Source organism: Carettochelys insculpta, chromosome 2, assembly GCF_033958435.1.
Source record: "Carettochelys insculpta isolate YL-2023 chromosome 2, ASM3395843v1, whole genome shotgun sequence".
NCBI classification, from domain to species: domain Eukaryota; kingdom Metazoa; phylum Chordata; order Testudines; family Carettochelyidae; genus Carettochelys; species Carettochelys insculpta.
This window is the reverse complement of record NC_134138.1, coordinates 98,182,500-98,208,967: the sequence shown is the minus strand read 5'-3', so window position 1 is coordinate 98,208,967 and position 26,468 is coordinate 98,182,500. Positions and strand designations below refer to the sequence as shown.

The 26,468-nt window shown below is 41.5% G+C and overlaps 1 protein-coding gene across 3 annotated transcripts in view; it reads left to right on the top strand.

Annotated features, from left to right (window-relative positions):
* The first annotated feature begins 284 nt into the window (after positions 1-284).
* PIEZO2 (piezo type mechanosensitive ion channel component 2) overlaps positions 285-26,468 on the top strand; it is a 443,043-nt gene continuing 416,859 nt past the window's right edge. For all 3 annotated transcript variants that reach the window (XM_074987458.1, XM_074987460.1, XM_074987459.1), the window contains exon 1: positions 285-1,000. In XM_074987458.1, the coding sequence (XP_074843559.1) occupies positions 937-1,000 (64 nt within the window). In that variant the 5' untranslated portion in view covers positions 285-936. The remainder of the gene's footprint in view (positions 1,001-26,468) is intronic.

Below are 26,468 nucleotides of genomic sequence, written 5' to 3'. Positions count from 1 at the left end.
TATCGCGCCTGCCTCATCCCACTGGCGAGCAGGTGAGAGGAAGGGGGGGACGGCGGAGAGGAGCCCCGGCTTGCCGCTGGGACGCTCGCAGCAAGCTGCCTTCGCAGTTCCTCTAGCCCAGCCCCACGCGCCTCTTCCTATTGGAGGAGGTCTCCCCTGCAGCGCCGCCTGTTCGCCGGGCCGGCCTGGCCCCCACAGGGGCGGGGCCTCGCCAAGTTTTCATTGAGGTGGAGAAGTGTGGGCAAAGAGCACAGCTGCAGCCGTACGGGAGCGTCGCGGAGGGGCAGCAAGGCAGACAGCAGCCGCAGCCGGAACGGGAGAGGCGGTCTGTTCCCCCCCTCGCCTGGCTACCTCCCGCCGCCCCCGGGCAGGGGAGCATGCACGTCGTGGGAGAAGGATGCAAAATGCCAGCGACCTAGCGGCTCGGGATGGTTCTGCCCGGTTTGCCACAGGCTGGGTCCTCCGGGCCAGAAGCGGGAAGAAAGGGGCTGGAGTCTGCAGCGTGCCTCGGAAGCTGTGACTCGTGACTCTGGCGGCTCCTCGGATGCAGCCCTAGGGCACGCGGGAGCCCAGCTTTTGGTCACTACGGAACCGAGCGGGGGCGATTGAGGTTTAAAATGCGGCTCGGCCTTCCTTGAGGCGGGGCACGCCAAAATGGTTCTCCAGTAAGAGGAAGGGGGAAAGTTCCTCTAAGAAACCGGGCGTCTCGTCCTGGAGTCGCCCGGAATCCGGCTGCTGCGGGATTTATTGGGCTCTGCCAAAGGTGTTACGGGATCTGCAGCAGGTCGAGAAAATCCGGCGAAGGACCATGCCAAACGGCACTCGCTTTCTGGGCCAGGGGGGGCCTCCAGTTGCGGAGGGGCGCCTGCCGTAACCGCAGCCCACCGGTGTCCTCATTTATCTGAGCAAGACTCGAACTAGTCAGACCTTCCAGCAATGGCAACAGAAGTGGTGTGTGGCTTGATCTTCAGATTGCTACTGCCATTATGTCTAGTAGCTGGTACGTGCATTTTCCTGGGGGGGGGGGCGTTGACCTTAAAACGTTGTTTTTTATCCGTAGCTGCTCCAGAGACACATCGTTATAAAACTGCTTCGCTTTTGTGAACGGTTGGCCTTTAACCTGCAGCCCTGTTTCTCTGGCAGTCGTTGTTCGAGAGATGCAGCCATCCGTCTATCCCTTCCTCTTTTCTTTCTTAAGATGCTCCGTGCATGGGCGCCAGGAATCGTCTGTACCGTTTTCTGAGCGTTGTTGGTTATGGAATAACTTCATTCCCCCCCCCCCCCAAAGTTTCACGTTTGCACCTCATTGACACCTAATTCTACATTTTCCTACTGGGTGATCTAGAGCCAGTTTACAACGAAGTCAAGATACCGCACGTGTACTTGATTTCATGCAGTAGGCGAGGGTAATAATCGTGGCTGAATCGCTGGCACTGAACTGGTTAAGTGAATGCTGTGCAGTACTTTTTGATTTGTACAGCTCCTTACATAACCACGTGTCATTTAACTTGGGGAAAAAATCTATAGCGTATAAATATTCTGTTACCCCAACAGTCGTCGCAAGAAATAGCGCTCAGAACAAGTGAATATTATCCTGCTAGGATTTCCTTTTTGTTGAGTTCGATATCCTTGGACGAGAACAGGAATTGCTGTTTGGGATAGAGGCAGATGAAGTTGGTTCTGATAGGCTTCTACCTCAATGAATGATTTTTGGGATTTAGAACTGTAACGAACGGTCGTTGGTGGAAATGTTAATTAGTGTTAACCCGCGTCCTTCTCTTAACAATCGTGAGTTTATTGGACGAGGTCCGTGTTGTTACAGTGAGGATGGGTGTTCGGTTCTCTCTGGCAAGGAAGCAGAGCTTTCCGAAGACGAAAGGAAGCGCGAGTTAAAGAACGAGACGCATCTCGTGTTATTGATTTAACCTTGACCAATTCATTGGCCACCACTTGCCTAAAATGCCGCGATCAGTTGTATTACCCCGGCAAGGAGCGGGACTGAACTTAGTCCCCGAGGTCTGCGGCATTGCTACCACAGGGCGGTGAAGTAGGCGCAGGGCTCTCTTGCGTGCTTTCCCCCTGTTTGGCCGCTCGCAGAGGGGGGGATCCGCCGCTCTGGGCGGGGTAAGGGCGGGCGAGCTGGGAGCCGCAGGCTGGCCCAGGTGCTGTGCATGCTGTGGCAGGCGGCGGGAGCCGGCGCGCTGCAGTTGCACGCGGTGGCAAAGAGCGGCGGCTCCCTGCAGGGCGGGGACAGGTTTGCTAGAGTTCAGGGTGAGGCTGACCGGCCGGCGCCTGGTTGACCTTTCTGCTCGCGGGGCGCCCTGCCCTGCGGGCACGGGCGGAGCAGAGCCGGGCTGCCCTGCGGGGGGACGCGGGGTCCGGCTGCTGCTGCCCGCCGGGGACGCCCTGGACGCGCGTAGGCGCCTCTTCCCGAGCGAGGCGGGGGGAATCGCTGCTCCGCGGGCCACGCCCCCTCTGTGTGGCCAAGGGGCGCAGGGACCCGGCGCGGAGACTACACGCGCCTGTGAGACGCGCCCGCCCGCGGGAGAGACCCGGGTGCAGCGTCCCTGCCGGCCGCGCGCCGCTCCTGGGGGCGGGGCCGCCCCTCCTGCCGCCGAGTGCCTCGGGGCCGGTCCCGTGCGGGCAGGTTCGCCGCTTCACCCCCCGCCCCCCCCACTCTCTCGTCCGTCGGGAAGCACCTGCTAGTAACTAGTCCCCGGTCGCTCACACCCCCTCAGCAGCTTCGAGCCGGCCCCTGGCGCTGCTGGCGGGTGTGTGTGTTTGTGGGGGGCAGCACCTTTACTCAGTCAGCACTTCTCTGGCTGCCACCCCCCTCCAGTGGGCGCAGCCTCTGCTCCTGCAGGCGGTAGTGAGGGGTGCCAGGGGCTGACAGACTCCCTGCTCTGTGGGTGGAGGTGCTGTCTTCCCTGAGGTACTGTGTCAGTCCCAGGGTCCCAGCCACTGCCCCAGGGCCTAGCGAGTGAGCCCCAATAATCTCTCATGCCTCAGCCTGCTTCCTCAAGTGTTCAGGCCACTCCCCAGCTGGGCCCAGCAACCTCACGCCAGAGGAGATGGGCAAGATCAGTGGTGGCTTCCAGTGCCTTATTCTGTTCAACCAAATGTTCAGCCAGCGGTTCTGCTTCTCCTTGACATGGGTGTGCAGAGCTGCCTGCCAGCAGCGCCCCTTTCTTTTGTAACTCGCAAATGTGGTTTTACTAGCCATGAAGCAAAGCAAAAGAACAAGGGATGATTCCCCCCTTCCTTCCCCTCGCTAGTAGTGAAGTTTTCAACTTCTCCCACAAACTGCGCAACATTCACTTCTCACCCCAGTGCTGGGTAACCACATTTGTTTCATCTAATCTGTGAGCTATGGGAGCTTTAGGTCTCTAATTCCCTTGGAGAGATTAAAACGAATGGAAAACCTTACAGGTCTACTGTCCATTGAATTGGTGTTGGTCTTCAGACCTGTGAAAAGTTGGTGTAAACTGTAACCAAACTGGCTTTGGCATTCATTTCCTTTTGCATGTCTACATATGGCACAAGGCACTGGAGGAGCAGCTGCTTAATCTTCTGTTTCAGTGCTCATCGAGAGCCCATCCTGTTTTTTAGGTCTTGTTTAGTGGCAGTGGCCTCAGAGAGCTTTTTCTATGTATTGACTGTAGATAGTTAGAAATGCATATGTATGCATACCACAGAGTAATAAGACAGTCTTTAGAGATTGACTTTGAGATAGAGAGTGGGCGGAGGGGCTTGCTTAAGTAGTCTATATGTGATCCTTGGAGTATAAAAAATAACTTACAGAAAAAATTATAGTGAAAGTGTAGGCACAGATGGAAGAGAAATTAAATAAATTGATGTAATGGAGATTTGGTATATGCACAGAGCAGCCACTCTGACATTGGAACATGAACTGTAGCATTGAAATTATGACATTTGTCTTTCTGTCAGGTGCTTTTCTCATGTTTGTTTGTGTTAGTCTTTCTTCTGTCTCTCTGCATTGTGTGTTCTGAATAGATTTCTCTAGAATTATTTTGCCATCATGAATTTTGTTACCTATTGTGCAGAGGTCTCTTAGTATTGTATAAGCATCTCAGTGGATGTGAATTGACATTGCCTTAAGAAGTTCAGATAGTTACATATCTCTTCCAACTGCAAAGGGGAAAGCCCAAATAGAAAACATGACTTTTGGATTTCAGATTATTGGAAAGCTTTAGATCCCAGCTTTTTGGATCTGCTCGATCCTGATCTGTTGCAGATGAGGAAGTACATTAAACAGAATATCAGATTGGTGTGCTAACTAGAGCTATTATCTTATGTGCATGTTTTCAGGTTTATGAAGTATGACTGCAGTTCTTGTGAAGGTGAGAATCTGCAAGTTCAGCTCAACTTCATTTCATCCTCCTCCTGCTGTTCTAGTCCAGTGGTGTTCAGGAGCAAAGGCCCCAACCATGAGGAGGCTTATGGTGACTTCTAGACAACTGTCACTAGAATTCTAATGCCAATATGATATTTGCTTGTGTGACTTAAAACAGACATTTAAACCTGTGCTCCTGCAGTTGAAGGGCTATTGTGCTTTGACTTGCTGTGCCTGCTAGTCCCAGCAGAGCAGTACTTGCATCACAGTTAGGTGAAAAGAAGCAAAACAGTTTTTCCACTTAACCAATATTTAACTGTTGTATGGTTTAGTTAACAGTCTGGATTTATTGTATTTTACGATAGCAGAATAATATGTAACTTGTTTGATTACAAGCACTATCAAGAACACATTTCCTAATCTATTTAGAGTGTGCTAACAGAAGTGTATCAAATTGTTAGTGGTTATATTTTAAAGTAAACATTTGTATATTAAGTAGAACAATGTATGCTAAAATCATTGTATTGCAGTGTGCACCTAAGTCCAAATGTGTACTGAGGCAAAGCAGAACCTGTTTTTTTCTTTTAAAGTGTTATTTATATGTAGTAGTATTTAATTTCTATTTTTCTTTGATTTTTGTATCTAATAAATATTAAAAAAAACTCAAATATGAAAATGAAAGATGTTTCATCAGTGGAACCTCAGATGCAGTGGTCTGTGTCTCTGCTAATTTGCCATCCCATTCTTCAGGCCTATGAAATATTGCAACATTTCTGTGTAGCGATTTGAGATTTTTTTTTCCTCACAGTTATGTGCAGTATTCTTTAGACTGTATGCATATCCTACTTTATCGTATGTTACCAGTGTGTAATAATTGGAAAAAAGAAAACAAGAACCTGTTCCATTGGCTTAGAAGAGGCATAATTGTTAATTGCTGCCAACTCTTTTGGAATCAGCATAAAACTGTTCTATATTACACATGAACTTGTAACATACAGAATGTTTGTTTCTTTCTCCCTCTCTCTCTGCAGTAAGAGCTCAGAATTTTTGAGGGTAATTGCAAAATTAACCTTGTGATAATTAATTTCTCTCAAACATCCAAAAGTCTTAAACCCACAAAATGGATGCAGAGAGATAAAATTGTGGTTTACATCAGTTTCTGCTTCAATTATTTTTGCTTTGCACATAAATTTTATTTTCTACAAAATTAATTAGTCTGTTTTCCAGTGGGATCATGAAACAATCTTCCAGAAGAGATCAGCTTTCTTTGGGTTTAACTAATTCTGTGGCAAATAGTCACAGAAGGGTAGCCATGTTAATCTGGATCTTCACAAAACAAAAAAAGCAGTCAAGTAGCACTTCAAAGACTAATAAAATAAGTTATTAGGTGATAAGCTTTCATCAGGCAGACCAGATCTTCCAAATCTGAAGAACTGGGTTTGCTCCATGAAAGCTCATCACCTAATTATTTTGTTAGTCTTTAAAGTGCTACATGAATGCTTTTTTTTGTTCTGTGGTGGTAGGGATATTTTCTTGCTCACTGTTGCTCTCTCAGTGTTAGCTGTGTCTGAATAACTTTCAGTAAATTACAGTTCTAGACTTTAGGTTCTTTCCAGGATGACAAGTGTAAGTTTCCGAAAAGGTGCTAAAACGCCTTTTTTCTTTTTAACATTATTGGCATGACCAGAAGCAAGAATGGCTGGCTGTAAATCTTTGTAATTTCTCATAGACCCAAGAAGTTCACTCTTTTTTTTAAAATTAAAGTTAGGCATTTATTTTGGTTGCTTATCCAAACCTAAGCTCTGCATTTTTGAATTTCCTCTCTCTAATATTATTTTCCAAAATTTTGTTACATTTTTCAGTCTCCATAGCAACTCATCACATTGAACTTTTGAAGATGATCTCTTGATCAAGTAAAGATAACATCTAGGATAACCTTTTTTTCAAAAGTACTTAAATTCTGTATTCAGAAGTGGCTTAGAAATATTGAAATTGGCACTTAAGTCCTAAACCACCTGGTCAGACTTGAGGATTTCATCCCATGACATGAAAGCAAACTGAAGCTAAGGAAACCCCACAGAACAAGTCACTAATGGGCTATTGATATGGTTCTTGTAGTTGCTAAAATGGTTTAATAATCTGTATGTAAAAGTGCATCAGGATACAACAATCCCTTGTGAGACCATCTATTTATTACTTCTTTGGGTATCTAAATGAAGTAAGGAAAATAACAATCACTAGAAAACTGTGACACAATTGAGGCAAGTCATGCCATTGATTTATAAATTGTACTTCACGCTATTTTCTAGCTGTTCACTAGAGTACCATCCAATTTTCAACAGTGTTATGCTTTGAAGATAAAATTATTTAAATGCAAACCTTTGAAGATAATATTAAAAAGTCAAGATTAATGTAAAGCAGTTCTTATGCATTACTATTCATAGCATAATAGTTTTAATGTTAAGATATCAGTGATGATATAATCCGTGAAGATCAGGCTAGATATTGCAAAGCTACAGTGAACTTTAATTTGTGAAAAGGATAGCACTGCTGGTTATTCCAGAGCCACTGTTGTAAAGAAAAATTCAGTTGCTAAGAAAAGTATTTATTGTATTGCCATTACAGTGATACACAATGGTGGTAATATTATCTTTGATGTACCAAGGAATATCAGGGAGGAGAGAGACCTAAGTGTCATTCTTTTAATGTTGAAAATTGCTCACATAGTCTAATGGATACCAATACAAACACTCAGCTTGACCATGTACACACACCTTCCATGGAACCCCATCTTTAACATATCTTTCTTGTAACACTTTCATACATTTTTATGGGTGTGCTGGGGAAAACCCAAGAGTTAGTTTTAATTAGATAGCAAAATACATTTAGGAATACAGTAGACCCCTGACTTATGCTGAAGTTGTGTTACTTTCCAACACCGCGTAAGTCAAATTTCAGGTTACTCAGGGGAGCCAGGAAACTGACCAGTGCAGCAGATCTGGTCAGTTTCCTATGAGTGGTGGGCAGCTGATAGCCAGGCACCAGCTCCCCACCACCCTGAGTCACGTTAAACCATGATACATGCAACTTGAGTTTGCATATTTTGGGGTTCTGCTGTACAGTGATGATACTGAGAAGCTACTTCAGCCAAACTGTAAGCAAGATGCTAATTTTTTTTTTTTTTGGGTTTAAGCTTCAACACAATGAAGCTGTGGGAGTTTTGTCGTTGATTTCAGTCGGAGAAGGTTCAATCCTTGAATTAGGCTAGCAATGGGAAGAAAGGTATAAGTCCAAAGACTTGTTGGGGCACTATTTCTCAAACACTGCACAAAGAGGAAAATTTGCTTTAAATCTGCATTTAATTTTATTTTAGATTAATGAAAATCCAAATTTAAGAGAAAACTGACGAAATATTCATGCGAGGGAATATCGTATACCCTAGTGATGCATTCTTATTCTCTGTGTCTCAGGACAAGTATTTACGTATTTTGGTAATGGCTTTTCACTACTTTCTTGTGGTGAGTGATTTAATAGTGCCATTAATACAGTTGTAGTTAGACCCCTTGTGCTAGGGTCTATTTCTGTATATCATTTAAAGTGTCTGCTATAATTCCAAATGTCTGAGTCACTTTTTTATTTTATTTTTTATTGGGTGGGGTGGGGTACATTAACAGCTGGTGGATAGAGTTCAACTATCTGAACTTCAATAGCCCTAAAATCATCATAGGGCAGCCAGGCTGGATCATTTGTTGGAGCAGATGAATAGCAAATGCTGACAAAAGCAGACAAATATGGAACAAAATTTTGTAGTGCTAAAGACTATTAGTAGAGAGTATCAGTTAATTTGATCTTATCTGAGGGGGGATTTCAAAAAATATCCTCCTTCTTTGTGGCAAAAGTTGGATATTAAAATGTTTTTAGGCATAAAGTTGTGTATATTTGAGCTTCAGTTTCTCCTTTTGCCTTCGTTGATGGTAACAATATGTCTTTGTAAAACTGAAATGCCTGGCTTTCAACCTTTCATTGAGAAGGAACTAACCTCTGGCAAACTGTGTGCAGTAGTCTAGACTAGTAGTCTGCAGACTGGATTCAGAAGGACAGAGCTCCCAACATTTCAAGCGGGTAAAGGAGGGTTCAGTGCCACCCAGATTTGGTCTGTCTGCCCCTCAATAGTAGGAGGGTGGACAGGTCAAACCTGAGGGGTTGCAACCTAGTGTAAGAGTTTAGTTTGGGTTCTCACTGAAATGTGAGGTCCCAAAAGTTGTGGAAATAATTCACTTCAAGGATGGAGGACTCTGGGTCAAAGCATATCAGTCCCATGCAACCTAGGACTATTGGCAGGCTTGTAAGGGGTACTGACTTTTAAGTGCCCTGCTATCTAGGGGAGTTGGACAATTCTGAGTTATGTACCTACGCTCCCAATACAATATGGGATGAGTGGTGCCTTAGAAGGATGTATGGAAGCCAGCCTGCTAAGTGTGAAGCTGCCTGTGCTAGCTATTCAGGAATGCTGAGGTATGGGCTAAGCCTTATCACTTACAGGGAGCCAGGTGCCTAACTTTGGGCCAGACAGGGCCACTTCTTCCTGCCTAGCTCATACACACAAATCCTTTCTTGTGGAGTTAAGTGTCTGTTTCTTGACAGTCTCTTCTCAAGGAAAAAAAGTAGGGAAAAGTTGATGGTGGTGCCTCCTCCTATGCATTCCTTAAATCACTCATGGATGTAGAAGACTGAGATAAAAAGAAACCCTCTTCTGCCTGTGCCAGGGGAGAGAGATGAACTGAGGAATTCTACTTCCCAGATAGACGTGATAGGCTATTCACCAGCGGCTATCATGTTCTTTTGCTCAGTGATGTTTTTTAAGGATTTGATAAAGAGTGGAGCAGGTTCAACAGGACATATTGGCCATGTATAGATTCAAAGGTTTTGTCTTTTGATTGCCCTGTGGTCTCGACGCGATCTGTTGACAGAAGTTTTGTCTCAAGATATCTTCCAAAACAAACTTCTGCTGACAAATCCCTGTAGTCTAGACATAGCCCTGGAACACCCAGTTAATAGCCATGTGGTTAGGTGGGAGACTTGCATTCAAATGTCCGCTCTGAATTGGATAGTGGAGGGATTTGAACTCTGGACTTCCATGTCCTGAAATGCGCCTGAAACGCTAGGCCACCACCACTGTGTCTGTTAGGCAAGGTAGGTGTACTCTGAGAACTCCAATGGAGCTGGTGTCTGCTGGATAGTAAGGCAAGGGAGTGCCTACTTTGTGAATCCTGCCATGATTTAACCACCAAGCAGCTCAGGACTTAGGCAGCTTTTCATGTGCCCACCAACATAAATTTAGGTGACTAGGGCAGTTTACCAGTGGAAATGTAGGCACCTTCAGGGTCAGGTGGCAGCTCGAGTGATGGTTCTGTGAATGTCAATCCCAGGGTTGTCCTTCGCTTTAGATTAGGGGACTTAGGCACCTACGTACTACTTTAGATATTTAAGTATTTCATTGTTTGTGCTTGTTTTGTGGATAACTGTATTTCTACAACCCATATTTGTACAACTAAGGATGACATTAACCTTCTCCTTAACTAAAGGAAAAGGTTATCTAGGATATACATGTGGTTTATGTGATAAACCACTGACTTTAGGCATTTCTGTAAATTATGATTTCCTCAACCACTAAAATGTGCCTCTTCCCTGGTGCTACAGCAGGTGACTCAATATTTTATAATCTAACTTATCATCTGCTGCCAACTTACCCAGTTTTCTATAGCATTGACTCTTCTAGATTCTGCTTGGCAGATTTCAATTTTTATTTATTTTTTTTTTGTTATTTCAATGGCTAATGTTAAGCTTTTTTAAAATTTATCTATTTAAATTTTCATAGTTGTGAGTATTCCCCTCGGTATGGGGGCTCAGAAATTGGAGGTCAGATGATAACTTAATTACAGTAGATGGGGAGATTCAAAAAGTTAAAGCTATAACTTTTTAAAATATAAACTATCAAATTATGTCAAAACATCCAAGTAACTCAATATCAAAATCCAAGATCTGAAGCAGCATTTTTCTTTCCTGTAAATTTTATTACTGATTGGAACAATTTTGTGTTTAAGTGAAAAATCCCTCCTCTGCCTGAATCAGAGCAGAGATTTGAACTCAGAAGTTCTATCTCTTAGATGAATATCCTAGCTACTGGTCAATAGTCCTTGATCAATTGGTGAAATTGACACTTACTGATTTTAAAAAAGCCAACCTTCAAAGCCTAGCTATAACCATTTTGAATTGCAAAAGCTAAGCAGTGTCAAATCTGGACAGTACTTTGATAGAGGAAGCCTTTAAAGAGAACCAGGGTGCTGCTGACAATAGGGCTGGTGACATGGGAAGTTTTTTAATTTCTGCGTCAATGTTGAACTTGTTTCATTCTTGTGATAGGCATACACATGGTGCTTAGGATTGTTTTTTTTCATGTGAATCAGGTTATAACTTTGAGCATTCAAAAATTAGAAAAGAAGCTAAATGATAAGTGGTCACTTTGCATGGATGTAATTTCTATTTTTCATTTTGTTAAAGGTGTCTCAATGCATTACTGTTAAACACCTATCATAAAACATTCAAGATGTGTAGTGTGGCTGAATTAATGGGCTTTTTTTGAGGATCTTTCCTGTACATGTCCTTTCTTGAGCATTAAAAATCATAACCTTAAGGTTACAGTATAATTACTATTTTAGTATTAAATCAACATGTCTCAACAATATGTAGCATTGAATTCCATAGGCTAATTCTCTATCTTGTGTTAAAAATGGTGTACTTTCTAATCATTTAAAATTTGTTGATTCAGTCGGTACTTTCTTGGATGACAAGTATGTACAATCACTTTAAATCAACAGAGGAGTAATGTTTTCTTTAACTTGAGAGATTTGGAATAACTTTTGCAGGAGCCAAGTCAATCATTTAAAGTTTGAACGTAGAAACTAACAGCCATAAATTTTTGATCTGCTTATCTGACCAGTTCTGAGCAGCACAGTATGAGGTAGTATGCTTTTAATTTGTTTTTAAATAGACCCTTGTAGTATACGTGCAGTGTTCATTTGAAGAAATTAGAAAGCACAGCCTGTCTTGGAATTCATTCAGATATCATTAGTTTCTGTTGCAAATAAAATGAAAGTAAAAAATGCCTGAGAGAGGTACTGTAAACATTTCTTGGCAAATCATAAAACACAAGATTGTAGACGTTACCAATTGTTTCTCCTCTTTGTAAGTTGTTTGTTTTATGTAGTCTGACAGCGCAATGACTTTTCTTCTAAATTATGGATCAAATCCTGTCCTTTGCTTCAAAAGTGTTTCATGAGTGTATTTCACTGTGTAATCTGTTTTTTAAAGGGGGGAATTACTATGGATCTGGTGTAAATATACGCCTAAGTTTGTGCATCTCCTTCTGGCTGCCATTAAAAAGATGGTAAGCTGTTTTCTCTACGGTGCTATCTCTTGCTTCTCCAAGCCTATATTAACGCCAAAATTGCTGTTGCCCAGCTCTGTCAGTACCTCACTGACATCGTAAGAAGGCATTGTTGAGGAAGTGTATGCACAGTCTGGAAGCTGAACTCCTTTCAATAGCTCTTGTGTATAAAAGAACTTCAGGCTGTGCATTTGGATATCTTTTAAATACTTCTTTAGCTTTTGTTAAATGTAGAAGAGATTGCAAAAAGTGAGATGGGCAGCAATGAAAACTGTTAAAGAACTAATATACTTTCCTAGTAGTTCAGAATCAGTTTTATTTCCAGATTGATAAAATGTAAGTGCAGACTACAACAGTGATTACACCAACCTATAGTCCAGGGGGTCAGCAATGCCCAGCATGTGTGCCATGAGCGGCGTGTGAGCCAATTTTCATTGGTGTGCAAGATTGGAGTTCAGACCTGCCACTCCTCCCCCCAGGTAGCCAGGAGCTTGCTTAAAGCCATAGTGCCTGTGGATTAACAAAAGACCAACTAATGCTACCAGCCACCATCTACACGGTAAAGCTCTGCATCTTAATTTATTATGGAAGCTGTTGTAAGTAGGACTGTTAATGACTTAAAAAGTAGCATTGGCACTCAGACTGGACGTAGAGGTCAAAAGGTCAAATTTCAGCACTCTTCCTTAGAAAGGTTGTTGACCTCTGCTGTTAGTCTGTTCTTGTGTATCTGTAGCAAACAGGTATTCAGCAGCTTACTTCATTTTAACTCATATTTGGGAGCTCAGTAACCCTTTTGATATGAATTAATATACTCTGCAGAGCTAGCACTTGGCAAAAGCAGACCAAGCATTTGTCGGGGAGAGGGGGCACATTTGCTTTTTATTTTGGGGTGTGTGGGGAGGGGGCATGCTACTGCTTGGGGGCCCGCAGTGGGATGGCAGTGACCATTCAAAACACATTTTTAAATTATGGCTCCTACCTTTAGTAAGTTCTTTCCCCTTTCCACACTTATAAACTTTATGCACTCTTAGTGGTAAAGCTTACTATACACTGAAAATAGGGTGGCTTGTCACCCCAGGGCAAATGAGGGGATTATCTTGTATCATGGGATTGTTGTCACAGAAATTGGATGCAGCTTCTTGTCTTAATGAATGGCAGATAACTGTGGTGGGTTTTAGGTTCACGTTAGTCCAACTCAAGAGCTCCTTTAGTTAGCAATTAAATGACTGCTTCTTTGAGCAGCTGGTTCTGGAATCCATGAGGGGAGAGGAAATTCTTGATATGGTCCTAAGTGGAATACAGGATCTGGTCCAAGAAGTGACTGTAGCTGGACCTTTGGAAACAGTGACCATAATATAATTAAATGTAACATTCCTGGTCGGGGGGGGGGGAACCACAGCAGGCCACCACTGTGGCATTTAATTTCAGAAAGGGGAACACCACACAAATTAGGAGGGTAGTCAAATAAATTAAAAAGTACACTGACAAAAGCAAAATCCCTGCAAGCTACTTGGAAACTTTTCAAAGACACCATGATAAAGGCCCAATTTAAATGTATATCTGTGTTTAAAAAAAAGTGCCACCATGGCTTAGTAACCAAATAAAAAGTGAAAAATAGTCATTGTTTAAAAAATGGAAATTAAAGCATAGTCAGGAAAATAGAAAGGAGCACAAACTCTGTGAAATGAACTGTACAAATATAATTAAGAAGGCCAAAATGAATATGAAGACCAGATAACCAAAAAACTCAAAGTAAAAACAACTTTTTTAAAGTACATCATAAGCAGGAAGTCTGCTAAACAGCCAGCGAGGCCATTGGACAATCAAGATGCTAAAGGAGCACGCAAGGATGGTAACGTCATTGCAGAGAAACTAAATGAACTCTTTTAATTGGTCTTCACAGTTAAGAGTGTGAGGGAGATTCCCACTCTCTTTAGGTTGCAAATCTGAGGAATTATCCCAGACTGAGGTGTCATAAGAGATTTTAGAATAAACTGATAAACTAAGCAGTAATAAATTGTCAGGACAAGATGACATTCATCCAAGAGATGTGAAATTGAGGAGCTACTAGCTATGGTTTACAATCTATGCTTTAAATCATCTTCTGCACCAAATGACTGTAAAATAGCTAACGTGATGCTAATTTTTAAAAAGGGCTCTGAAGGTAATCCTGGTAATTAGACTGCTAAATCTAATGTCCGTAGCAGGCAAACTAGTTTAAACCATGGTAAAGAGAATTGTCAGACACATGGAAGCACGTAATTTTTGGGGGCAGGTCAAGATGGTTTCTGTAAAGGGAAATCATGCCACGCTAATCTACTAGAATTCTTTGTTGGGAGCTGAAAAGTAGTGGACACAGAGGATCCAGTGCATATAACATATTTCCAGAAAGCTTTTGACAAGGTCACTCACAAAAAGCTCTTAAGTGAACTAAGCTGTCATGGGATAAGTGGTAAGGTTCTCTTGTGGATTGATAGCTGGTTACAAGAAATTAACCAGAGTAGGAATAAATGCTCAGTTTTCAGACTGGAGAAGGGTAACTGATTGGTGTCCTGCAGGGGTCTTTACGGGGACCAATCCTATTCAACATAATTATAAATGGTCTGAAGAAAGGGGTAAAGAGTGAGGTGGCAAGATTTGAAGATAATGCTAAACTGCTCAGGAATGCTAAGTGCAAAGCAGGGCATGAAGACCTTCAAAAGGATCTCACAAAATTAGGTAACTGGGCAACAGAACGGCAGATGAATTTTAAGGTTGATAAATGGAAAGTAATTCATATAGGAAAATCTAATCCCAAATACACTTTCAGAATGATGGAGACTAAACTATCTATTACTGCTCAAGAGAATAATCCTGGAGTCTTTGTGGATAATTGTCTGAAAACATCCATTCAAAAAAACCACCCCCAATAGAATGTTAGGAATTATTTAAAAAGGGGGTAGAGAATGAGAGAATATCTTATTGTCTTTGTATAAATCCATAATATGCAACATACTTAATACTGCATATAGATATGGTCACCTCATCTCAAAACAGGTTTCTTGGAATTGGGGGGGAAGTTCAGAGTAGGGCAACAAAAGTGATTAGGGGTTTAGAACAGTTGCCATATAAGGAGAGAGATAAAGACTTTGAACTTCTCATCTTAGAAAAGGGGAGACTAAAGGGGCTATAGAACACATAGAGGACTCTAAAATCATGACTGGTGTGGAGAAAAGGAAAAGTCATTTGTTTATTTCCATAACACCAGGCGAAGAGTCACCAGGACTATGTCCACACTTATGGAAAAACTTTGAAATGGCCATGCTAATAGCCAAATTGAAGAATCTTAATGAGGTGCTGAAATGAATATTCAGTGCCTCATTAGCATGCTGCCAGCCATGGCACTTCAAAAGTGCCGTGTTTTGCTCGTGTGCAGCTCGCCTACAAGGGGATCCTTTTCGAAAGGACTCTGCAAATATCAAAATCCCCTTATTCCTATCAGCTGAAGTGCTGCAGCCTTTACAGCACCTCATTCGTATGCTTTGCTTTGGCCATTAACATGGCCATTTTGAAATTTTTCATAAGTGTAGACGTGGCTCAGATGAAATTGATAGATAGCAGGTTTAAAACAAGCAAAAGGAAGTATTTCATCATGCATCACACAGTCAGCCTTTGGAACTTCTGCCAGAAGATGTTGTGAGGACCAGGGCTTTAACAGGTTTCAAGAAAGACCTAGATAAATTTATGGAGGATAGGTCTGTCAATGTCTATTAGTCAAGATGGGTAGGAATGATGTCCCTAGCTTCTGTTTGTCAGAAGCTGGAAATGAGTGATAGCGGAGGTGTTGCTTGGTGATTACCTGTTCTGTTCATTCCCTCAGGGACACTTGCTGCTGTTGGAAGACAAGATAGAGGGCTAGGTGGACCTTTGGTCTGACCCATTATGGCTATTTTTATGCAATTTAATTTAGACCGCTCTTGGGAGGTGTTTCTGATCAATGTATGTGGATGTCAGTATATTTGACATGCAATTTGGCATATTTCAGTAACTTAAGGTATTGCCTACCATTCATTCAGCCCCTGTACTTGAACATAATTACATATTCTATACTGATTTCTGGGTAGCAACATATGACACATTCATGCTCTAAATTTTCCTAGGTGCCTCAACTCCTTTTCTGAGATGTGTGGATTGCAGTGCATCTTTTGGAAAGTGTGTGGTTTCCCTCCCCCCACCTACTCAGCTGGAGGATAGAATTTTAGTAGCTCAGATCTAAGCGTCTGCATGAGACATGCAGAATATTTAACTTTAAAGAAGTTCTGTAGTTTTGATCTGACTACTGTTTCTGGATTTGGATTTATAAAAATATATTTGTACCCACAATATTTGCCAGTTATTTGCATATGACATTTTTACTTAAAGTAGTGTACATATGAACACCTGAAAATGTAATTTACAGGTAATGGAGTATGCAAAACTAACCAAAGCACTTATAGGATATTAATAATAATCTTCTCCTTTCTCTTGTCTCAAACTTTAACACTTATCAAATTACTTAATTAAGAGACCAAAGTCTGAGGCAAGGCCTATTTTTCTTATTTGTTAGTTAAAAGTTAGCCATGCATATTTACTGTAAAGTGCAGTGTAAATAATAAATAACATTTCCATGGTTTTCCTCTAAACTGAAGAGAAATCAATGAAATAGCTTTCTTTAAAAAGTTTGGATGAAATGGCATTGCTTGGCTTTTAAATAGAAAATTGCAGGGTTTTTAAAGTTACTGTCTTGAAAAAAGTTAAAATCGATGTTAATGTTAAATCATATCTGCTCTTGACTTTGGGTAGACCTCTGATTTAACTGCAAAACGTTAATCTCTGAAATTCAGTCTTTCCACCCCATTCACACTACCAAAATCCATGTCTAGTCTTTGATCGCAGGCTTTTTCTGACCATCTTGATCTTCATCTCTTCTTTCTCCAAACTGAATCTCACCTATGAAAATTATCACATTTTTTCCAACCATGTTCAGTTCCTCTTAAAATTTCTTCATTGCCTCCTATAACAAATTCAAGCTCCTGTCTTTTGTCTTCAAAGTCCTCCAGAACTTCCTTGTGGTCTTCCTTCACTCACCCAAGCCCAGCTTGCTTAACTCACTTGCTCATCTGACTATTCCCTGCATCTCCTCCCAGCCCTACTTTTTTGTGGCCTGTGCTTTTTTTGAGATCCTTAAATGCAGTTCCTTCAAATTCTTTCCCCAAACACATTTCTTCAAGGAATCTTTTTAAATCCTAGTCATCTGTTCTTCTGTGGGAGGTTCAGTGTGTTAAATATAGGACATGCACATTCCTCACCTAGTCTATCATGCAACCTTATTGTCTTAACTCTTCTTGTGTCCAACATGCCTTTATTTTATTCTTTCCTTAATTTAGATTGGCCAGAGTCTGTCTTATTTGCCAAGTGATGTGCATGTTTATAGCACAGTATGAAGAGTGAGTGACTTGGGTCACAGGCTCTATGCAGTGATTTTGTATTGCATGGTAAGATGTTCCTTCCCTCTCACTAGATGCTAGGGTTGCACTTAAATGGCAAACACATTTTTATTGCAATTCCTGCTGTTTACTTCATATTGCCATCATTATAGAACCCTACAGGCTGGAGAGAAGAAGGAATTATTGGGCCATCTAAACCAGTCTCTGGGAGGATTCACTTGTAAATGTCCCTAAAAATGAAGTCTCCACCATTTATTGTGAGAAAACTACTTAATGACTTAATTGCTGTTCTTATCAGGTCTGCTTCGTCCTAACTGCCCATCCTGTGCTTGCAGGAGGATTGCAGTTCTTCCATTGCTTGTTCTTCATTGTTCTTCCACACCACACACTGAGAAAGCAGAGCCTGGGCTATATGATCCAAAGCCAGCTTGTCTGCTGGGTTCTGGCAGTAGTTTAGGTGTTCTAGATCCTTGCAGAACATCCTCCTTAACAGGAAGCTATTTGGCAGGCATAACAGAGGAAATGTTGATGAGCAAGGCACTGTATATGATCTTAGGCAGTGCGGTTGGCCACATTCTCCATAATCACCCTACCATGCTCACCTTAAACTTGCTATGCCTGTGCCTGACAAGGTGCTTCTTATGATCACCCCTTCCCTGCTGATTCTTCTATGCCCACGCTTTGGAGATTCTTCCTTAGCTCTGCTTCCAATCACTTTCTTGCTGGGGCTTCTCTTCTTATAATGATCCATTATTCTTGGTTGGTTTATCCCTTATTTTGACCAATATAATTTCTTTGATTTCACAGAGTCAAAGCACATTCAGGTCAGTATTCCTGCATTTAATACAATCAGTTGTTTGTTTTTAATTTATGGAGGAGCAGTAGACACTTTTTGTAAATAAGATCATAGCAGGAGTTCTGTTTGAAAGCCAGCAGGGAGCAGAGTAGGGGACCCCAATAGAACTGGGGGCAGGCATGGGGCTGGGAGCGGAACACTGGCTGGGAGCAGCTGGGATGCCTTCCTCCCCCCACCGCCCCTAAGCTCATGGATCATGAGGATCCATATTGGACAAGAATCTTTAGAAGTTTCAGGCATGGACAGCCAAATATGTCTTGCCTTTACTCCTGCCATGACTTGTGGCATAAGGTTGCTGACAGTCCCATATTATAATGGATGTTCCTTATTCAAATAAGCAATTGCCTGGCCGTAAGTTAGTATGGATAGCCAGTTGTTCTATATTTCAAACAGGTGCGTAGGGCTTCTGGAGTGTTGCTTCTGAGACCTACAGTCCAGGATGTAGAGGAGCTCCCACGCTTCATTTTGCAAAGTGTCACTGGTTGGAAGCTGGCCTTGGTACACGAGGTCTCTGTCACTCAAATTTGGCCTAGCCATCCCCAGCCATGGCAGATACAAGGCAGCCAGGCCAAATTTGAGTAGCACTGCTGATGGAGGGACGGTGACGTTGTGATTCTGTTCCAGTTATAATGCCCTTGAGATTTGTCTCAGCTGCCCTTCCAATGGAAGCCTGAAAAGGTGCCTTCCCTGGTTAGAGCAAGTTCTCCTCTTCCAGTTTCTGCTTTTCTCCAGGTCACACCTCTTACTTCAGCTCTCATCCCAACAGTGCATGGTGCTATAGCAGGCTCAGAGCATCAACAGCAGACTCCATCTCAGTCCCTGGTACCTGCACAGAACGTGAACAAGAGCTGACCCAGTTTCTGAGGCCCTGGGTTCTCTGCAGGACCCGAGGGTTGGGGGAGAAGATCTCCTAGGAAGGATGGGGGTGAAGGGACTCACTGACAGTAACTCAGTCAAGACTTGGTAACATCTGAAGTCTACCCTGTATTTCTGGAGTGGGGGTTGGGGGGGGAGGCGTTAGTAACTCTATCCTGGCCATACAGCCCCGAAGAAGCCATGTTGCCATTGGCAAGGTCCCTTAGAAATAAAGCAACAGCATAGAAACAGAATAAATTCAAAAACTGTACTTTCCATCTCTATTTAATATATAAATGGGAAATTAAGAAAGTATACAAAATAATCCAACTTATTTTCAAAAGACCATGTCTGAATAGTGAGCTTGTGGAACTTACTGCAGCCAGATGGCATTGAGACTACAAGCACAAGAGGGTTCTCAAAGAATTAGATGCTGATAGACTATGTAGTGTTACAGTAGGAAGGGTTATAAAAGATGTTTGGAATATATTTAAACCCACATTCTTCAGGACATAAACTCCAAACTGAAGGGGTTCAGGAAGTATTTGCAATGGGCAAGTTATTCAATAATTGGTCACTTTGGGGTTATTGCACCTTCTTTTAAAGTAGCTGATATTAGCCACTACCTTTAACTAGGAGTCTAGAATAGAGGGACCAGAAATGTGACTGAATCCTGTCAGTTCTTGTGTTCTTGGAAGCATATGTACCCATTGTTGAATTTCACATAGTAGACTTTGACATAAATCTTGTGTAAAATACTTCAAGTGTGAAAACAAAAAGCAGTCAAGTAGCACTTTAAAGACTAGCAAAATAGTTTATTAGGTGAGCTTTCGTGGGACAGACCCACTTCTTCAGACCATAGCCAGACCAGAACAGACTCAATATTTAAGGCACAGAGAACCAAAAACAGTAAGCAAGGAGGACAAATCAGAAAAAGATAATCAAGGTGAGCAAATCAGAGAGTGGAGGGGTGGGGAGGAAGATCAAGAATTAGATTGAGCCAAGTATGCAGACGAGCCCCTGTAGTGACTCAGAAAGTTCCCATCACGATTTAAACCATGTGTTAATGTGCCGAATTTGAATATAAAAGTCAGCTCGTCCACTTCTCTTTCTAAAACGGTGCAATAATTTCTCTTCAGTAACACACATACCTTGAGGTCATTGACAGAATGCCCCATTCCATTAAAATGTTGACTAACTGGTTTGTGGATCTGGAGTGTTTTGATGTCTGTTTTGTGCCCGTTGACCCTTTTGTCTAAGGGAGTTAGAAGTCTGTCCAATATACAAAGCATCTGGGCATTGTTGGCACATGATGGCATATATGATGTTAGCAGAGGAGCATGAGAAAGTGCCCGTGATTCTGAGAGTAACCTGGTTAGGTCCAGTGATGGTATTTCCAGAGAAGATATGTGGACAAAGCTGGCAGCGGGCTTTGTTGCAGGGAAAGGTTCCAGGACTGGTGTTCCTGGGGTATAGGCTGTGGCTGTTAGCAAGGATCCTCGTGAGGTTGGGAGACTGTCTGTAGGAGAGAACAGGCATGTCACCCAGGGCCTTCTGGAGTGTAGTATCCTGATTAAGAATAGGTTGTAGGTCTTTAATAATTTGTTGCAGTGGTCTGAGTTGGGGGCTGTAGGTGATGACCAGTGGTGTTCTGTTCTTGGCTTTTTTGAGCCAATCTTGGAGGAACTTTCTGAGTCATTATAGGGGCTCGTCTGCATACTTGGCTCAATCTAATTCTTGACCTTCCCCCCCCCCCCACCCCTCCACTCTCTGATTTGCTCACCTTGATTATCTTTTTCTGATTTGTCCTCCTTGCTTACTGTTTTTGGTTCTCTGTGCCTTAAATATTGAGTCTGTTCTGGTCTGGCTATGGTCTGAAGAAGTGGGTCTGTCCCACGAAAGCTCACCTAATAAACTATTTTGCTAGTCTTTTAAAGTGCTACTTGACTGCTTTTTGTTTTGATAGTGTATAGACTAGCACAGCTTCCTCTCTGTTACTATTCAACATTAAAGTGTGAGAACATGAACTTTTTAGGGTTGCTTAAAATTATCTTGGTCATTGTTTTAAAAACATATGATTCCAGATCAGAAGTGTTCAAAAAAAAAAAAAAAGATAATGATGTCTGAAGTCTGGTGAGTTTGGCCCTGCTTAGAGCAGGGTGCTGGACTCGATGGCTTTTTTAGGTCTCTTCCAGCTCTCTTGTTTTATGATTTAGTAACAGGGTCATACTTGAGTAGTGAAGTTTTGATCCAGATTTAGATCAAAATGTGTCCCAATTTCAGTGGTATTTGGGCCTAGGGGTTTTGTTCAGAGCGCTCCATAATAAATACATTATAATGGGAAATCTAAATCATTCAGCAAATGTTTGTTATTTTTAAGTTGTCCCATGGTGTGGAACAAGTTGGTTTAAATATGCATTTTAAAACATCCTAGTTATGGTTCCTATATTTGTGCCAGGTTGTATAGCAGTAGTTCTTGGGAACTTTACTGAGAAATGATTTCTAATCTTTTCCTAACCTTACTGATACCACAAATTTCATATGTTCTAATTCTCGATCCCCATTTTTTTTAAATTTTACAGCACTACTGTACCTTCTTTTTAGCACTCAGTGGTATATAGCCAAAGGCTCTGAAAAGGTTGAAATAATGTTTCTGAGCAGGATGTGTTGATTACTAATGGATGATGTTCTGGTACATTGGCACAGGCATCTGTCACTGACTTGTAACAGAATAATTAATTTATGGAGGAGGTTGAAGTCTAAGCCGTTACTTTTCAGTTTCAGGAAATATCAGAAGGCAGTGCTCTGAAAGGGCTAACTAGCTAGTAAATTGTAGGCATTATTTCATAGTAATCATGATCGCAGAATAGAATTATCTTAGATAGGCGTACTGTATTGAAAATCATTGTGAATGGCAGCTTTCTAAATAGTTAAAAGTAATCTTTTCAGGTCTGTTTTTTTTAAAGTGCCACCTTGTTGCATGCTTTCCCCCAAAATAGCGTGACCATTTTACTGTTAATTATTCTGATGGGGTGCTTGCAAAACAGTTAGTCAAAAAGGTTATTTTAATCTAAGGCTGCAGCTACAAATATCCAGGCCTTTGAAAAATCTGTATTTCAGTAACAACTGACATCAGTATTTTAGAGTATTATCTTCTGTGAGTCCAGTGAGAATTAACAATCCCAAAAATTTGCTATGAAAGACCAAACAGGTATACTTTAACCAAGTGCAGTGTGTCAAGCTTTATATCTGTCAGTCAGAAGGTCACTTTTTGAACCTCAGAAGATGTTTTTTCAAAAGTACATTTCTGAAAGAGTGATAGTTATAACTGATCAGCCACATAGTGTAGATTTGGTACGAGTAGCCATTTTCCGTTCATTTATATTCGCCTGCCCTGAGGTAATTAGTAATTTACGTATAGAAAACAGTAATGTACTTTGAGCAGCCCAGGTGATTCTCCTGACTTACATTTAAAAAAAAAAAAATACATTGGACGTCTGTCACACAAATCAGACTGAGCAGCTCCTTATTTGTGAGATCATTTTCATACTAATGGGAGTGTGGTTAGCAATAATATTTAAACCGACCGATGTAGGTCAGATAGGGTAGATCACACAAGGTTGCCTCAGAACTTGGTTATCTATATTGATAGCTCTGTTTTATAATGAGGTATAAAATGATATGAAAGGGACATTTTGCACTATTTCTGATACTCTGGTGCCAATTGATGCATTTGTCTTTATCCCGGATTTGAACAATAGAAAAATGCTGAACAATGTGGGTTTGATTCTTCCCTTCCCCCTCCCCCCAGAGGTGCTGAGCAAATGGCTGTCTCTGACTTCTGATGGAATTTTAGGAGCTCAGCCATTCTGCATATTAGACTTTTTGAATTGTGCTGGATGATAACTGACTTTTTTTTTTTTGTTTTTTTTTTTTGTGCCAAAAATATAGCTTCAGGTCAGGAGAAACATTTAGTAGATCCTCATCTCCTCAGTTTAGTGAATCTAAATCTTCATTTCCTTTTATTTTAATTGCCCTTGAAACATCTCTAAAATATGTTGTTCAATCCTAGCTTTTTTGATTTGCTGGAAATTATTAAAGAATTCAGTTCTGAGTTGATTCAATCTGGATTTGTCTTTTCAGAGTAGCCACCAAGCTTAAATCAGTTATTCACACAGCTCTGAGTCGTCTTTTGGGATATCGGTATCCTTGCGTACTGTCCAAATATGTAATCCAGAGAAGTGAAATCTTAGTGGGAAAGAGAAAATAACACAGGCAACACGACTTACGTGCTAAAAATATAGTAATCTGCTATGTAAAATAACCAGTTGTAACTTAAAATTGGTCAAAGCAATTAAAGTGAATCAAAGTCAACATTATGATCTTATGAACATCTTTTGAGTATATCTGTCCCTTGAAAGAGACTTATATTTAGAAATTTCCTTAAGGAATTCAACATAGTGGTGCAAAGTGTGTTGACTTGAGTTTATCAGGATTCAGTGGCCAACATGTTCATAATGGTGACTCAGATTAACGTACAAAGGAACGTTTTATTGTTTTTAAAGTGGCAGACTTCTTAATGTGGATGTGGTGTGTTGTAGATGGCATTCTTTAAGGAATGGCCCCATACACAGTGGTCCAAGCTTTGCCAGTTCCAAATGGGAATATGCTCCAGACCACTGGGTTTTCATTGTGTGAAATACATGGCATATAAGGCTTTTAATTTGTCACCTTAACCAAATTAAATTATTTCAATTAGGAGAAGGAAAGAAAATGGAAAAAGGAACTGCTCTAATACTCAGGGTTGCTCTGAAGGTGATGTTTTAATATTTTTTCATGATGGTTTTTTTAATACCTGTGTCCCTTCAGAAGGTTTTCAGTAAACTGTCTGATGCTGTCAATATGTGAAGAGCCCATTTTAAATGTAAATCCATGTAAGTAGATGGATGGAATGTGAATTTGGTATGTTATATGGTAAGCTATGTTCTCTGTAAGATGAGCGCTTTGGTAGCTGCTCCAGAGAGATTCAGATGCTGGCCAGCTAACTAGCAGAGTGCCCACAGCTGGCAGCATGTATTTCTATTGGTGGTGCACATCTGCACATGCCTTGGTGCCCATAACAAAATTTATTCCGCCCATGGAAAAAATGGCGGGAACTCTGGTGGCAAGCCCATGTTTTTGTGGGTAAATCCAATATCTACGACTGTGGGTGAGTGTTTTGTGTTTAAGCTAATAGTCTGACTAACAGCTTCTACTGATTTAGATACTCAGAGAATTCCATCCCTACTGTCATTCAAGAGGCAGCTTGCACTGGGTTATGTGAGGTTACATTTCATCATATGGCGCCAGATTTCTCCACTTCCATGCAAATGGGCTTGTTTCTCCCTTCCCCGGAGGATATGAGTAATTCCCATCAATTTCAGTGGGACTTACTCATGACCTATGAATTAAAAATCATGATCTCAAGGAAGAAAATGTACTCTAAAAATGATTCTAAAATTGAAAAGCTCATGAACATTCCTGTGCATTCCTAAGTAGTTTTTTTAAAAGCCAGCATCCAAGTTGATTTCAACAGATAGGTGCAGAGGCAGTAGAAGATGAGCAGATCCTGACAATGTAGTCATGTACAATCATATTATGGTAGTATAATTCCAGTAACTTCATTGTCATTACTTTGGTTTTAGATCAATATATCTGACATTAGAATTGGGCCCAGAAGTCAACTTTGGTTCAAACATTGCATGTAAACAGTGTACTAATAAGTGGTTTGTGTTTTTTTCCAGACTTAATTGGCTAACAAACACAATTTAATACAGAAGATCAATGGCATAATGTCTAGGGGTCAGTAATTGTCTGAAGAAGTTAGGATGATGTGCTGATAAGAACACTGGTTTCAACCAGTGTCTTAACCCCATTTTATAGGTGAGTTTAAAAGAGGGATAAGAAGGAATTGAGGCAGATAAAGACAGAGCTACTATCCTGAATATAGGAAGTAATGTGTGGAAAACTGAGAAAGGGTAGAGGAGGCAAATAGCGAGTGAAATAGCGAAAATAAGAGAGCAGGGGAGTAGGAATAATGGCAATAGGACAGAGGTGTAAAGAGAGACAAGAAGGTCCTTGAGGAGGAGGAACTTAAATTTGTTATAGAAAGAGACAGGAACACTGGAGGGATTTATAGAGAAGTGATGTGGTTTTGGAGATGTTGGGATAGTAAGGTAAGTGTATCAGTATTTGCAGCAAAACTGGAAGGTGGACAGGAGGTTGGCAGCCAAAGCAGGTATGAGAACAGTAGTACAGGCAAGAGATGATGACAGCTTCAGTGGCTTTAGGACTGCAGATTCTGCAGAATGTGTGGATTCTGGAGAAGTTAGAAGAAGAAATTATCATTCTTCAGTGAGAGATTGGATATGGTGAAAGGTAGAAGATGAGAGAAGCATTGTAAACTGCACTAAGATTAAAAGCCTAAGTGGCAGGAAAAGTAACCATTGTCAGCTCGGGAGAGAAGAGAGATCATGAGAAAAGATGTGTTTTTTGAGAGATTTAGCTTGAGATGGTGACTGGGCAACCAAGAAGTGGTTCCAGGGAGTCAGAGATGTTTGGTGGGGTGAATGGAGGGAATTGGGACAGTAAAATTGGGAATTATTGGGTTCAGCAATTTCTGGCTGTGAAAATACAGAAGCAAACCTTAAAATATTTATTTTCAAAGCCAGGCAGACTGCTCTTGTGGTGGTGATATTTCTGTGAGTTTACTTCTGTTGCAGCAAATGGCTGATGTGGATTTACTTATTTAATCTGGTGGTTGCTGAGGCGGTAAAATATTCTACTCCTTGTGACTATCCTTACATGGACTGATCTTAGACAAGGCCTGTTGTGAGCATTGACAAATCAGAGGTGAGCATATTTAATCAAAGGCCTTTCAGTTCCATTGAAAAGGAAGAGTGTTTTATGCTACAGTATTGAGACTGGTCTGTATGGACCTCAAAGTGGAAGAATTTACCTGCTTCCCGAGATGGCTGCTGCTTCCACCTCTGCTCTTCTTCTCTCAATCGCATGGTTCCTATCTCCTTACGGACTGACACCTTCTGTCCCATGCAGAAATCGAAGATGCTTAGAGTTCCAGTTTTCTGTTCCCTACTTACCTTTGTTAGGAGCAGACTCCATTTTCACTGCCTGTCGTGAATTGCCGAATATGCAGCTGCAAGTGGTAGGAGTTTGATCTTCTCCTTCAAAAGAGAACCATTACGTTGTAGGGGAAGGAGAGCAATGCTGAGAAAGGAACAATAAAGGGAGAAGGAACTTGCTCTTGTTGCCACATGTTCACGGATATTGGCAGGAACCTTGCTTCCTTGAGACTGACTGATATTGCAAACCCAAAGTAATGGGGCTATTGGCAGGTTTGATTGGCCTCTCCTCTCCATCTCAGTGGGCTGATATCTGTGTGAAAAGAGGCATCCAGGAATGCATACTGGCCCCACTATTAGAGCGTGAGGA